General features: G+C 40.5%; 1 protein-coding gene across 2 annotated transcripts in view; it reads right to left on the bottom strand.

The window, feature by feature from the left end:
* erf (Ets2 repressor factor) overlaps positions 1 to 13548 on the bottom strand; it is a 42444-nt gene extending 28896 nt beyond the window's left edge. For both annotated transcript variants that reach the window (XM_067426729.1, XM_067426730.1), the window contains exon 1: positions 12993 to 13548. In XM_067426729.1, the coding sequence (XP_067282830.1) occupies positions 12993 to 13014 (22 nt within the window). In that variant the 5' untranslated portion in view covers positions 13015 to 13548. The remainder of the gene's footprint in view (positions 1 to 12992) is intronic.
* Between the last annotated feature and the right edge of the window lie 1700 nt (positions 13549 to 15248).

Below are 15248 nucleotides of genomic sequence, written 5' to 3'. Positions count from 1 at the left end.
GGGCAGGTGGAAGTCAGCCAGATTGAATCGGGCTACAATCATCAAGCTCAGCGTTTTCTCCTTGATGCTTCAAGCTCATTCAGAGCAGCTAATTTTAACTGCCATCACCCTGCCTATGCCAGATTATAGAGGGTTGGGCAGGACTGACCAGGAGAGCTCTTCTCCAGAGTGGCCGAAAACAGCAACACAAACTTAAACTGACTTAGCTGAGCAATAAACATTGTGTGCGTCTGTCCCGCCTGGCTCCCTATTATTGGTCTGTTCAGAAGACAGCTTACTAAATTCTCTACGGTGTTCCCTCCTAGTTGTGGGCTTCGATTCTGATTCTTCCTGGTCCAATTGTCGGAGATCATTGTTCTATTACTGGCATTTCCACGTGGCTGTAGCTTGCGACAGAAGCCGTACCTACCCCTTGCAGCAATGCAAAGCACTGCAAGTTTCTGTCGTGCTGAAAGCGAGGCTTCTTCGACGGTGAACCCTGCAATTTCCATGATGTTGAAAACAGGATTTAAGACAATTCTGCAGCAACAACATCTAAAAGATAGCATTTAACACAAAGCTCAGCTACTTGTTGCAACATGTTTGAAGACATTCTCAGTTGATGTCCTTATTGTGAGATTTACCTGTCAATTGGGGGATGGGGGGTGAGAATTCAACTGATATGCAAAAATCTGTTGAGTTCACTAATGTTGACTTGGATATACTAAATAAAAAAAAAATGTGGTCATAACAGCATCATTCAAACCTCAAGTGCCGTATTTGAAGTAGCGGGTGGAGTCAGCATTCACGTAAACCTAAGCTTACATTTTGCCAATGATGCAACGTCTGATAAACTGAAATGGCAATGTGATTGTCTGATGTCAAGCCCTGGCACCCTGCTGAGAGCTGTGATTGGTCCACATCAACAGCAAGAAAGCACCATTAAAACCAAAGGCTGACTAGGAGACAGTCATCTGGGCCCCAGGTGATTCTCTAGATTGTATGCGACCTGGCTGAGATGTGTGTGTGTGTGTGTGTGTGTGTGTGTATGTGTTGTGGAATGTCTAAAGAAAAGCGAACGAGTGTGAGAGTGTGGCAGACAGGAGACTAGGTGTCTGAATATCTCCACGGGGACCCTGGAGGCAACGTTTGGTGCGTTCAACCGCCCCCATTAACGACCTACCACAGCACGGCAACAACTTTGACTTGCATCTTAACTTTAAAGTCAACATGAATTGCATTTGCAAACAGTTTTCCCTAAACATTCAGCAATAATTAAAAAGTAGGGGCAAACCTGCTCAAAAGAAGCTTGGTGAGAACATTAAAACCATGTTGGATTTTTGACTTATAATGCAACTAAGTTCTCGAAGGAGTTTGCAAGATAAATATCCATATTTAAAACTAAATATCCAACTTACGCCAGACCTCCTTCAACATACGCAGAAAGTGTAATGCCTCTCGCAGTCCGATGTCATACGTCGGCGCCAGTTACACTTTTTGCGTAAGTTGAATACGGAAGGTGGTCTGGCAAAAACTAGATATTTTACTTTATAAAGTTTTAATTACAGATATTTTTCTTACAAAACTCAATGATTTGCTTCAGAAGGCCTTTATTAACCCCCAGGAGCTGTTTGGAGTATGTTAATGATGGATGGATATGCTTTTTGAGCTATTATAAAGCTTAGAAGCATCAGCATATTTATTCATTTAAAGGGTTAGTTCAACCAAAAATGAAAATTCTGTCATTGATTACTTGGCCTAATGACGCTCGACACCCTAAGACCTCCGTTCATTTTCGGAACACAAATTAAGACATTTTTGTTGAAATCCGATGGCTCAGAAAGGCCTTCATAGACACCAATGTCATTTCCTCTCTCAACACCCATAAAAGGCGCTAAAGATGTCGCCAAAAAGCCTCAATACAGTGGCTCTACAATCATTTTATGAAGCAAAGAGGATAGTTTTTGTGCGCAAATAACCTAAATAACAAATGATATAGTGATGGGCCGATTTTAAAACAAAGTTATGAATCAGCGTATTAATTCATGATTTGGATCGTGTGTGAAACTGCTGAAATCACGAGACATTGGCGATCCGAATCCTAAATCGCCATGCTGATTCTTAACAGTTCGAAACTTTGTTTTGAAATCGGCCCATCACTATATAAGTCGTTATTTCGTTTTAGTGAGATGGCCTGTGTAACGTCTTTAGTGCCTTTTATGGGTCTTCAGAGAGGAAATGACATTGGTGTAAATTAGTGTTGTCAAGACACCAAATTATTGACTTTGATATGATACCAGACTAAAATACCTCGATACCGATACCAAATTGATACCACAGTAAAAAACAAACAAAAACAGATAATATGACAACAGAACTTATTCGTTGTTTTATTTTTTTAAATAAAAATTCCCTTGGCCAGCATGTTCCTGCCCTGGTGTTTGACCATTCCCTTCTGTTATTGCTAGAATAACTGCATGCCAGTGTGAAGATCTTTACAGAGATCATCATTATCAATCATGTTATCATTCACTAACCTTTCACTTCTCAACAGGTTGGGATGACCAAAATCTTATTTTATGATACGAGTAATTTAATATTTTTTAAATGTAATCTTATAATTATAATATAGATTTTTAATTGTATCTGTTTTTAAAAATAAGCATAAAATACAAATTACAAACTATATGACAAAACAGTGCTTTATTTTTCAGCTACATTAGATCTATTTAGCAGTAGCAAGTCAAGAAAGAAATTAAATAATCAAATATAAAACTGCTAAGTCTTCACTCTATAATTTAACTATACACTAATATTTTTAATAAATATATTTTAGCTATTTAGCCAAGCATGTGGTGGTTTTCTATTTTTCATTGTTTGCTTAACATTAATCACAGAATATTAGGTCTGTCTTAAGACCTACACGGATCTAATTACCTCAGCTGTAGGCTACACGTTCACTAAAGACATATCCGACTGTGTTTACCTCAATACTTGCCAGACCATGCATTTTTATATATGTTTGACCATTCTAACCCAAATAATAATCCGCAAAAAGAACTGAATGGCGATCGCATGTTTGTTGTCAGAAAGGCATGTGCGTGCTTCAGGTCAGAGTCCGGCAGCGCGAGCTCGTCCCGCGCCGCGCTTTTTCTTCTCATGTGTGCATATTTCAGTTGCTTTCTCTGTCGTGTGCTGCGCGTATATATTTAACTCTTCTACTTCCAAAATTTAGTGAGCGGTGGAAGCAGTGCTCTGCACACACGTCCTGACACCTGCTGTCACACATCCACGCACATTAAGAAATACAGCTCATATTAGCATATATGTGTGTGTGTGTGTGTGTGTGTGTGTATGCGTATGTCTGTATGTATGTGTGTATATATATATATATATATATATATATATATATATATATATATATATATATAGCTTAATCAAGCAAATTAAAACCAGCAGTGTGTATTTAGAAAGTAAAGAGTCAATTTTGATTTCATGCTGACTTTAATTCCACTTTCCACCTCCATAGCATAGTATTACGTAGTTTCCTACACACTATTTCAAAGAGTACAACAATGACTGTAGAGCGTTACACACTCAACTCCAATACCACCCATCTGGAATTAAGAACGAGCAACAGCGTAAGAACACAAAAGAGATCAAGCACATGATGGAGTGGAAAAAGAGGTGGCGGTGTGGGGTAGAGAACGAGAAGTCAATAGATTGCCTCTTTTCAAGTTCTGTGTTGTGGTAAGGTCTCTAGACTCGGTCTTCACTTTCATTTTCCTCCAAAGACGAACACACGCTCTCACACACACACACACACACACACACACACACACACACACACACACACACACACACACACACAGTTGCTGGCGGCACACGGCGTGGCTCCAGCTGTGGGATTAGAACGCCGTCTCCACGGTCGCTCCTTGTTTTCTCTCCCACCACGGGCCAAGACTGCAGCACCGAAAACCCTCGCCAATCCTTTCCCTCGCTGCTAATGGGCCTTTCATTTACAAGCTTTCCATTAGTACACAGACATCAAGCCTCCGCAAACTATGCGTGGCCACATGTCAGTCACAGTCACTAGCTGTCGACGAAGTTAGAATTAGGCTAAATGTCCCATTGAGGCTGCCGTGACTTTATAGGTCGATCTACTTGAAACCTCATGGTTTAAGGGTCTGGAAATCACCCAAGCGCCACGAGACATCAGAACGCCACTGAAAACGTAAAATAATTTCGCCTTTTAATACTCTAATTTCCACTGTTCTGCAAAAGTGGCAGAAAGTTCCACCACCACATTCAGTGGCCTACACGGAATCGGAAACCCACTGACAGGTTCTGAAAGCACTCTCTACTCCACACAGACCTCCGTGACTCAGATCACCAGCCCAGAGCGAACCTGCGTGACCTCTACGTAGTATCAATCATGATCACTGTCTCTCTTCCTCTTTGTCTCTATTCCCAGCCATACTGCACCAGCACTGGATCCTGCCTGCAAAAATAAATTGGTTGCATAAAAATAAAAGTGGGAGCGAGTCAAAGTGGCGTCACCACAAAGATGGCAGCTCAAGAGACGGAGAGAGCGCGCAACTGTGAGAATTAGGAACGTGTGTGTGTGCCTCCTCCTTGAGCGTAGGCTGGTGTGTGTGTGTGTGTGTGTGTGTAATGCAACACAGACAGCAGCCATTAAAGTGGAATGTGGGGGGTCTGGGCCCCACTAATAAACTATGTGCTGCACATACATACACACACAAAACCTGCACTTCAACCGTGACTTCTTGTCTTCATTACAACCAAATTATGGGAAAGGGGTGCACCATTGTCACAAACATTTTTTTTCTCTGATTTATATTCATGCCAAAAATAATACATACAAAAATAATAGTTTAATTAATACAGGAATAGAATCTATTAGGCGTGTAATGCTACACTTTTCACAATTCGATACAAATCACAATACTGACCTCATAATACTATTGCATATTAATAGGCCAAATCAAATCAAACCCATAAATATTTTCCCATCACATTATTATACATTATATAAAGTCTGTTTTCCCTCGCACTTTCAATGCAAGCAGACTCTTCCGATGCTCGCTATGTCCCGCCTCTAATAATGCACTATACATATAAGAATAAACCATCTAAAATGCTTTGAATAATCATAGTATCGAAACTAATTTGATGATTTAAATGATGTTTGCGCTTCAGATGATCGATGTAATCAATCACAGTTCTAAACGCAAGAAAGCGTGTTAAAATGACTATTCCCAAACTATAATGCTTAGTTTATCCAAAGAATTTAATTCTGCATTTCTTTACACGTTGTTTGCCAGCAATTTAACACCCGTGTTCACTACAGTATGCGCATCGCTGTAAATCTGTTCATCATATGAAGCCCTTGTCTCTCTTCAGAAGACTTTGCATTAGACCACTCGATTGATTATTTTTAAAGATTCGTTTTTGTTGCATCTTTTACGTTTTAGAGGAATGAACTTTAAATAGTGGGACAGAAATCTCTCATAAAGTTTCATAAGAAATATCTTCATTTGTGTTTGAAAGTTAAACAAAAACGTACAGATATGAAACAAGCATGAGTGCGATTACATGACGACTTTATACATTTATAAATACAGTAAGCTATGTCATGTATAAAGCTAATTCTATATCGCAAAACATTGTCGTTACATCAACGATACATGTCGTCACATTTATATATCGCTGTAACTCGATATCAATACACCCCTAGAACAGAATCTAGAAAAGTTAATAGTTCAGTAAAACTGTGACCAAACTACAAGCTGGAACTCATAGGAAACTTGTCGGAAAACATAGCTCACTCCAAAAACTATGAAGAAACAAAAGTTAACAGCATTATAGCTATTAAAAGGGAAACAGGTTATCTATCTATCTATCTGAACTAATCACATTTAAATCGCACATTGGTATCAGTTTCACGTTTTTAATAATCAACATGGCCATGGATAAATATGAATGCTTTATGGAAATGCATGTTTATTATTAGTGAAATCACAAAACAGAGCATGAGGACAATACATTTATCAAAGAACATTGATGTTTTTCAAAGAACTTGTTCATGTTTCTTAAGCCTAAGCTTAACAATTCAGAATAAGCAGTGATTTCTCTCATTTTAAGAATAGAAATAAAAGGAGTTTTTACACTGGCAGTTTAGTTCAGAACGGGGCACAGTTCGCATGAAAAATTGTTCAGTTGAAAGCTAACATACCACACATTATACCAGGAGGAAGTTGTAACAAGTAGGAATATAGTGCGGCCCCTTTAAGAGATGCGCGTCCCCTATTGAACTGACAGTATTTTGTGTGTGTGTATACGCCGAACTGTGCCGCGATTCAAGCAAACAGTGTGAGAAACACTGACTCGGGAGTATTCTTGCTCAGAAAAGTAACCTGCGTATTCATTTTAGCCGACTGTAATGTATTTAGTTCATGTACTGTAAGCGGTGATGGTGTTAATGATTTACCTCAGACATGAGCGAGAGTGAGCTTCAGTGGATCGCACTCGGACCACAGAGAATGTGCTCAGTGTAAAAACACACTTTTCTTTCGACCTGGAGTCTAATAAAAGTTCAGCAGAAAATATGTTAGCTTATGTAGGCTATAACTGCACTTGTTTCAGAACAGTAATGTTATTGTTAACCCTTTTGTTTCCCTATTAATGTTTGCTGCTGCATCCTTTATTATGGCTGATCTCAATTTCTCCAACTACGGGCTAGGTCATGGATTAAACAAAATGCACACTGCATTATTAAAATGAACTTGCGTTAACGTGTTATTAACACGTTTAATAACTTGACATGCTGCAGTAGTAATATTGATTTTAACACAATTTTAGAATCGGAGGCTACCTTCACCTTGACATGCAGTCTAAAAAAATTGAAACAACACTTGTGGCATACTAAGCTCGAAACTCAGCAAATCACAATGTAGCAGACGAAAATATCTGTCTGTATAGCCGCGTTTCAGCCGCAGGAACCAGGAACTTTGGGGTGGTACTCAGTGTGTTTCAGCTGCAGGAACCAGGGTCTAAACGAAGTTCCGGGTAAATATTTCCCAATGCAAACGGCCCTGCTCGCGAGGTAGTACTTTTTCAAAGTTCAGGAACTTTCGAGGGCGGGACTTGGGCGCTGAACATGCTGATTGGTTTAGCATTTTATTTCAACCGGCATTTTTAAAAGTCTTTTGCGAGGTTCGGTCTGCGTTCAGTAAATATCAGTCTTTCATTCTGTCTGTAAAGTGTAATATTATTACACTTTACAAAAAATAAATAGCACTGTATTAGGCCCCGTCCACACGGAGACGTTTAGCTGTATACGTATAAATTTTGTACCGTATCAGCGTTTCGTCCACACAGATCCGGCGTTTTAGAAGCATGAATCCGATATTTTTCGAAACCGGGTCCCAAAGTGGGTAAATCTGAAAACGATCATATTCCGTCTTCGTGTGTACAGCGAATCCGTATATTTTCTGAAACGGTGATGCCATCACACTACGTCCGGCACGGTGAAGCATTAAGGGATACAACTACGGGCACTGGGCATGCGCACATCAATATCGCGTCATTTAATTAACGTATCTGCATTGTTGTAAGGGTATGTTTTGGGTTGGGGTAGGTGTAGGCATTAATAAAACACATCTGTTAAGTAGCAAATGTATTTATTGTTATTTTATTGTGAGATTTTGCCTCACCTCCGACCACTGCTATACCCCTCCTAGCCACAACTCTTCTTCTCCGTTTTTAGTGTATTTCTGTGGCAGAATTACAGCACCACACACTGGCCTGGCATGCAAACTACATCGTTTTTAGTCCATTTTCTTAATCTCGTGTGGACGCAGATATTTCTTGAAAAGAGGGGAAAAAAGGATCGGATTAGGAAAGCGCTGGCTTCGTGTGGACAGGGCCGTAGTCCTGGTGGCCGTTAAGAGTTGCTATGGCTACAGTTAACACATTCCAGCTGGTGCAGAAAACAGCGTTGACATTTTTGATGCGGCAGACAAACTGCATGTCACAAAATGATTGCGATTGAAAGTCATCACATGTAAACACCAGATCGGTTTAGATAACGTCTCATGTAAACAGTCACTGTTTACAAACACTAAATCTTTCAATCGGAATGACAAAAAAAAGTGTGCTCGTAAACGTGGCTAGTGTCGCGCAAAAATGACATCCTACATCACCGGACTAATCTTCACGGTACTTTAGGTCGCGGTGGAAACGCAGACAGTTGCAGGTCTGGGGGGAGAAAAGTTCCTGTAAAAAAAGTTCCTGGTAATTTTGGTGGACACGGGGCTTATGTGAATAGCGGTTGTGTTGTTTAAAGGTGTTGAATTTAAAAGCAACCACCCCATGCCTACAAAACAACTCATCTATAAAACTACAAAACTACAATATTCTTTCTGTATAAAAAAAGAAAACATGAAACAAGAATTTGCACAGGAACTGTATCATTTGTAACTAGTTCATTGAGATGAACAATTAAAAAAAATATTGATTTACTACAGTAAATAGGATTTTGTAATCATTCAAATGAGATTAGACAAGTGTCTGATTATTTACCATAGTTTGTTTGTCTGCAGTGTGCAATATAACATGACATATAAACCCGATCTGCGGCATTTTCTGATGACGACAAGTAATTTCCCCAACCTAGTAAGCCAACAATTTATTTTTAGTTCCATTCTCCCTTTTCAGATAGTTCAAAACTGAAAATAAACATCTGAATGCTCCCTAACACTTCACAACTTTCCTCACCATAAGCCTGGGCACAAACTCCAAAGGGGAATGCTCTTGAAAATGTCAGGAAAAAGTATACACATAGCAAACTCACAAATTGTTACACGAGCGTGACCACACACACACCAAAATGACGGCCAAAGCCACACGCTCACACAGACAAACACACACACACAGGGGGAAAACTGTCAGCCGCAGTCTCGACAAAACCTCAGAGTTCCCACCAAACCGTGGTCGCCACTAGACACAACACTCAACAAGTCGGTTGAGCTCAAACCTCGGTTAGCAACCTGCTTGGCACAAAAATCCAGCTGCACGGCATTAGAAACATTGGCACCTGAGTTTTGAAATGCAGATTAAAGACAGGTATGACACAGTAGCACCTGAAATTTACACCACCTGAATACAGAAACAAAGAAAGTGAGGAAGTCGCTAAAGCAAACCGTAGTGCTCTTCATAAGATCCAACCCTGTATTCTGAGAAAACTGGCTTGAATCAGAGTGAGAAAGCTATTGATCTGAGACTACAGACAGGATAGCAAACGAGACTGACTCTAAAGAGATAAAAAGAAGAGATATATCCAGCCCTTTTGAACTAGATGAGACATTATTCAGGTCACGGTGATTGGATCCATCTTTTGATGCCAAACAATGCCTTGGACAAACCCAGCGGGATTTCCAAGGACAACAGACACTCATGACAAGCTTTCCTAATATAAAATACTATCTATATTATTATTTTATGTTTTTCTATGAGAGTAAAAAACACACAGACATACTAATTTATATTAAACCCTGTGGCTCGTGACGACACATTGATGTTTTAAGATATGAAACGATCGCTTTCTGCAGCGTTATTTTTTTTTTTTTTTTACCTCATAATAGATGAACCTCATCTAGTATTCCAAATGCCATTACTTCCATCAAAGAACGTAAAAAACTGGCGCGATTATAGTGCCTGATTGGTCGAATGAGGCATCTATAAATATATCTATGATCACGGCAGGATTTTGACCTTATTCGACGGAAGTAATGGCGCTGGGGAATACTAGATGAGATTTGTCTGATACGAGGTAAAAAATAACACAAATACTGATCGGTTTCTCACACAAACAGATCGTTTCGTGTCTGAAGACATCAAGGGTTCGTCACGTGCCACAGGGTTTAATATGGATTCGTATGTCTGTGTGTTTTTTGCTCTCATAGAAATACACACCATTGACATGCATTATATGAGCAACGGTTGGAGTTAAAAATCTTCATTTCTGTACCACTGAAGAAACAAACACACCTACATCTTGGATGCCCTGGGGGTAAGCAGATAAACATCACATTTTCATTTTTGAGTGAACTATCCCTTTAAGAGAGAAAGTAAATGAACATGTCACTATAGGTCTAACTGTGCAGCTGGTTAGATGTTTGTCTATACGTGTTTCCAGGAAAAAACACAGGCCAGGAAACACAGCCAATCTGCAGAGCCACATAAAAAACATCAACCAATCGCATGCACACTTCCTGAGTGACTCTAGACAGTCTAAATCATACAAGCCTGATTACATGATGTTAACCTAAAAAGTAAGACCAGTTGTCTGCAAAGAATCCCATGTGCAAACATTTGAAACAAAGGGTTCCTCCATACTAGATGGTTTGTTATGGAAATGCTGTGTTTAAAACTCAAAGGTTTGGGATGGATTTAGTACAGTATTAACTGCTACATATCTACTTACCCTCACACAAAGAGGGGGTGGGGGGATAGGGAGAGAGAAAGAGAGAGAGAGAGCAAAAACATCCAAATATCTCCTCACAAAAAAGAAACACCCATGGCACGTTCTTGCCAATGGAACAGTGAATCATACCTTGCAGCGAAAGAGAAATTATACACCAACACCTACGCTCAGCCCACCCTGACCCAGACCCAGACCCTCCTTTGAAAAAATAATAGCACCCACCGCCACCCTCCCAAAGCGCTGGCTAATTGCCCATGTGGGTCCCTTAAACTTCATACGCTGGAAGAGACAACAGAGAGCCCGGTTCCAGATGTGAGACCCACATGTGGCAAACTGTTGATATAATGAATAACGCAATTGGAAAAAGGCACCAAAAATAGACCACTTATTGGCCTACAAGGCAGACAGACAGATATCTTGCTTAGCAGGGCGAGAGTTGACGCCAAACAGAGTGCCAAAGTGCAATCAACTGATGCAACGGTGTATCTTTTTGCATAAACCCTAGTCAGAAGCACATTGAAACTAACAGCAGAGGTTTTTCTGTGATCTAGGCCAAAAATATGCTACAGAAAAAACTGAAATAACAGTGTACAAATCTCTCAAATGTGATCAAAGGAGCATGGCAGTGACTTCATACCATGACAATATTATTAACTGGCAGGTAAAATAGCTGGTTTAGGTGACTATTTCATCCCCCGGATGGCAAAGTAGCTCTTCAAAAGAAAAAGGCCGATCTCATCGCTCCAACACAAAGCCTAGGTGTCCTGGGTGGGGAACTCCTCACCTAAAAGGAACAATTTGATATGCCACAAAGACTAACCGTATCATTTTCGTTCGTACAAACTCTTGAAAGTACTGTCCAATCTTAAACTAAAGGGCTGGATGATGGTCAAAATTAATTCATGTGCATACCTGACCTACAAGTTGGGAATGTGTACCCACAATGCACTTGCAGGAACTGGAATGCTCTGGATCAATGAAGACAGCAAAGATTGGATACTCTGTTACCTTAAAAATCCCAATCTGTTTGGAGTTGACATGAGTTAGTAAGTGTGCGCAGAACCCCACCTCTGCACGCCTACACGAAAACGCAGACTTGCGCCCCAGACACGACGCACAACATGGAAAACTTCTACCATACCATAAGAAGGGTTACTTTATACTGCAGACCAAATGAGGGGGAGGACGAATGGAAGAATTAGCTAATGGTTTAATGCATAAGACCACGACTTCAGCGTTGGTGGAGCTCAGACACCCAACAGAGACTGGCATAAACTGGCAGCATTTTTCCATACAACAAGATGAATATTCACCAGATTACAATGAATCGAGTGGTTGTAAGGCACAGAATACAATGCAAGACTACCACAAACAGTTTTATGATAATAGATGAACCGGGGGGAGGGGGGTCATTAGAGCTACTCAGATGCATCAACTCACTCATCTTTATCAAGCAGTAACTTGAGCTGGAATCTGACATGTTGGTATTTGCGGTACAATTTACATACTGTAACCCCTAAAGTAACATTTTTATTATGTTCCTGCCAATTTAAGGGTTACTGAAAAGTGTTGAGCTTTTTAAACACCCAGACCGAGCAAGGAAAAGTGATTGTCAGCTTAAACAAAACGAGCCATGCAAAGTAAACAAAGAAAAGTAGGACTTATTTAACGACCTGGAATCAAGTAAAGCATTCACATGAAGTTTACATTTACGTTTTAGACATCACACCCTCTAAATGTACAGAATACAACAGTAAACACAAACAAAGCAGAAATTTGCAATATATGTGTAAAATCCTCCAGCACACACAGAGAGGCGCTGTGATGGGATGCCACTTTCTCAGGGCCAAATGGCTGAAAGTTGCTCGCAAATGGTGGATGCCATACTGGATCAACACAGGCGGTTATAAAGCCATTTTAAACACCTTTACATTTTCTCATATAGCGTGACGCACCTGGAAGCGTGATGAATACGTTTAATATGTGAATAATATGTAAAACAGCCACGGCTGTCTAAGTCGGCACGGCTCAAAAGTTGTGAAAACTTGTGTGTGTTCCCAAATATCGATTTTAATCCCTATACGCGAACGTTTGCGGGTAAGCGAAAAAGACAGAATGACAGCCAGATAAAGAAAAACATAAAAATGTCCTGTCGGTAGTCAACACAAAAACAGACGACTTACTCAAAACTCGTTAAAACTAACTTTGTCAACTAACGTTAGCTGCCTGGTTGTTCTTACTTTCAACTTTACAAGCCTTTCAAAACAAAATAGTAACGCACACTGTGACTTTTAACATTTTAGTCAGAGTCGTTTCAAACACGAATATTACAAACACATCACCTAACAGTTAATCTAAGGGGAATTAGCGGGGTGCATATGCAACTCACCTAAAACGACAAACAACTCAAAACACACTAAAATACGTTTTAGCCTTTTGTTTTTCTCATTACAGAAACCTAAAGTTGGTTTAAATCGATCTGGTGTTGTTGTGTGAGAAAACTTACCCGTATCGCCCGGGGTCTTCATGTTGGAGAGTATAGCTTAGCAGTCGTGCTAACTGAGAAAGAGAGTGAGTGAGAAAGAGAGAGAGAGATGAAATGAACTTCTTCCTCTCGGTGAGCTCAGGATTGCACACAAAACTCCTCTGTAAACTTTTCCTCCTCAAATCCAGCCCCTTCACTCGTCCTCCTCCGGTTTGTTTGGAGTTTTCGTGTTTTGTTTTTCCTGCCCAACGTGTAGGACGTTGTTGCCTTGTGGCCGGACAGACTCGCTCTTTTACGGTCAGATATCGGAGCGCGTCGTGCCAATGGAGGAGGTTCGTGTCCGCGCTGAACTCCTGATTACTTCATATACGCTTCGAAGTTGCATATTCAAGCCTTCACGTTGAAACACGAGGCGAAGCCGACAAAATCAAAACAAACGAGAAGGCAGAAATGACCGATCCACTTTTCTCCCTCTCTTTCCACGGACTTTTTCTTTTTCCACTCACTCCGTGCAACTCTCTCTCCCGTCTCTGCCCCCTCCCTCCTCCTCTTCTATCGGGGTGTCGTGTTTCGTTCTTCCAGCCACACGGGGCCGCCCACGCTAAGCGGGGGAGGTAGGGGCGGAGAGCGCGCGTAACCACGCCCACTCACCGTTTGTGCCTGGACTGGCGTCACTGCGGCGTTGCTGCGGAGACCGCCAACGCCGTCCGATCTCGGTTAACATAGCGAGGTGCCGATGACATGTTGTCCCACAGAAACAGACCGAAAACCAATAAAAGCTGTCGTCAGTGGTGGTCTAACGTTCCTCAAAGATTACACTGCAAAAAATTAGCTTTGTATTAAGGGCTGTTGTGTCACTTAGTGAGTAATAGTTCACCCAGAAAGTGAAAATCTGTTATTATTTACTCTTCGCCATGCTGTTCCAAACCCTCTTTCTTTCTTCACTGAGAAGTTTAGCAGAATATCAGCTGCTGTTTTTACTGTGAACATGGATAGCGTTCAAGCACCATAAAATAGTTCATGCATACATTTTTTTTAAAGGCACAGCATGTAAGCTTTTTGGACTAAAATATCTACACACACACACACACACACACACACACACACACACACACACACACACACACACACACACACACACACACACACACACACAAACACGAGAACAATGTTATATATTTAATTGACTTGTGTACTTACATTATCACAAATGTTTCCAAGCATGTTTAAATCCAGAGAAATAAGCAATTTTAATCAGGACACTGACCGTGTCGGTTTCTGACTTTATTTTCTAGAAAGCATGGAAATAGCCTACCAAAGACGCTTTAATATGTGTTTTATCAGACAGGTGAGCAACTGTTTGGATACATTCATTGACAGAAAATCATATAGCTCAATGTAGTCTTTAGTCTTGTAAATGTATTTTCATAATTTACTGTGAGTACCATGTTTCATCAGCTCTAGCTTACTGTAATGTGCAACAAGTGTCTCATAGTCACCACCGAGCGAACGCACAGAGAGGCATAATAAAATAATGTATCTAATATGATAAAACAGCGCTGTGTATGACTGGAAAAATCAGTCGTCTGCGGCATAATAAAATCTCAGCTAAACCAGGCGTCATTAAGCTACGCCTTTGTTTTGAATAAGTGACCTCTAGCGGCGAAAAATGACAATATTGTGGCTTTAAGCTTGATGATTTACATTGTGCGATAAAGAGCAGTTCAGAGGTTATCCCATTAAAAAAAGAGTTGAATTATTCCTGCGCCCCTCCTGCCATGACAAAGATGAACTTGCTGAAAAAAGTAACTGGCAACCACCGTTGTTGGCAGTGAAGATAACTTTAACAGCTATACATATAAGCTACTGGCTATAAATATAGAGAGAACAATAACCTGGGTCCATCAGATGTTGAAAATCTAGCTTATTTGTGCGAAGCAGAGTGTCAGTGTCATAGCATACGGATCGAGCATGACAGAATGTTCTTCAAGGTTGTTTACTCAAAAAAAAAGCAATTGTTATTGAGAGTGCTAAATGTGGGCTGGAGTGAGAAACGAATGTGAGTCTGTAGGTGGCCTTCTCTTTTCCTTATCTCTCATTCTTTTCCTCCACCGCCTCCCTTTCTCACTGACTGTCAGAGCTGGAGCAGTTGTCAGTGGAAACTCAAGGGTAGTAGATGACATTTGTAAGGCATTTGCACGTAAGTGCTAAATTACCAGTTCAGCGTTAATGCTACTCGAGAACACAGGCACATAGGCCAGGCCTTGACTTCTGTTG

The sequence above is a fragment of the Pseudorasbora parva genome, chromosome 19 (genome assembly GCF_024679245.1).
Source record: "Pseudorasbora parva isolate DD20220531a chromosome 19, ASM2467924v1, whole genome shotgun sequence".
Taxonomy (NCBI): Eukaryota; Metazoa; Chordata; class Actinopteri; order Cypriniformes; family Gobionidae; genus Pseudorasbora; species Pseudorasbora parva.
This window is presented reverse-complemented; position numbering and strand designations above follow the sequence as displayed.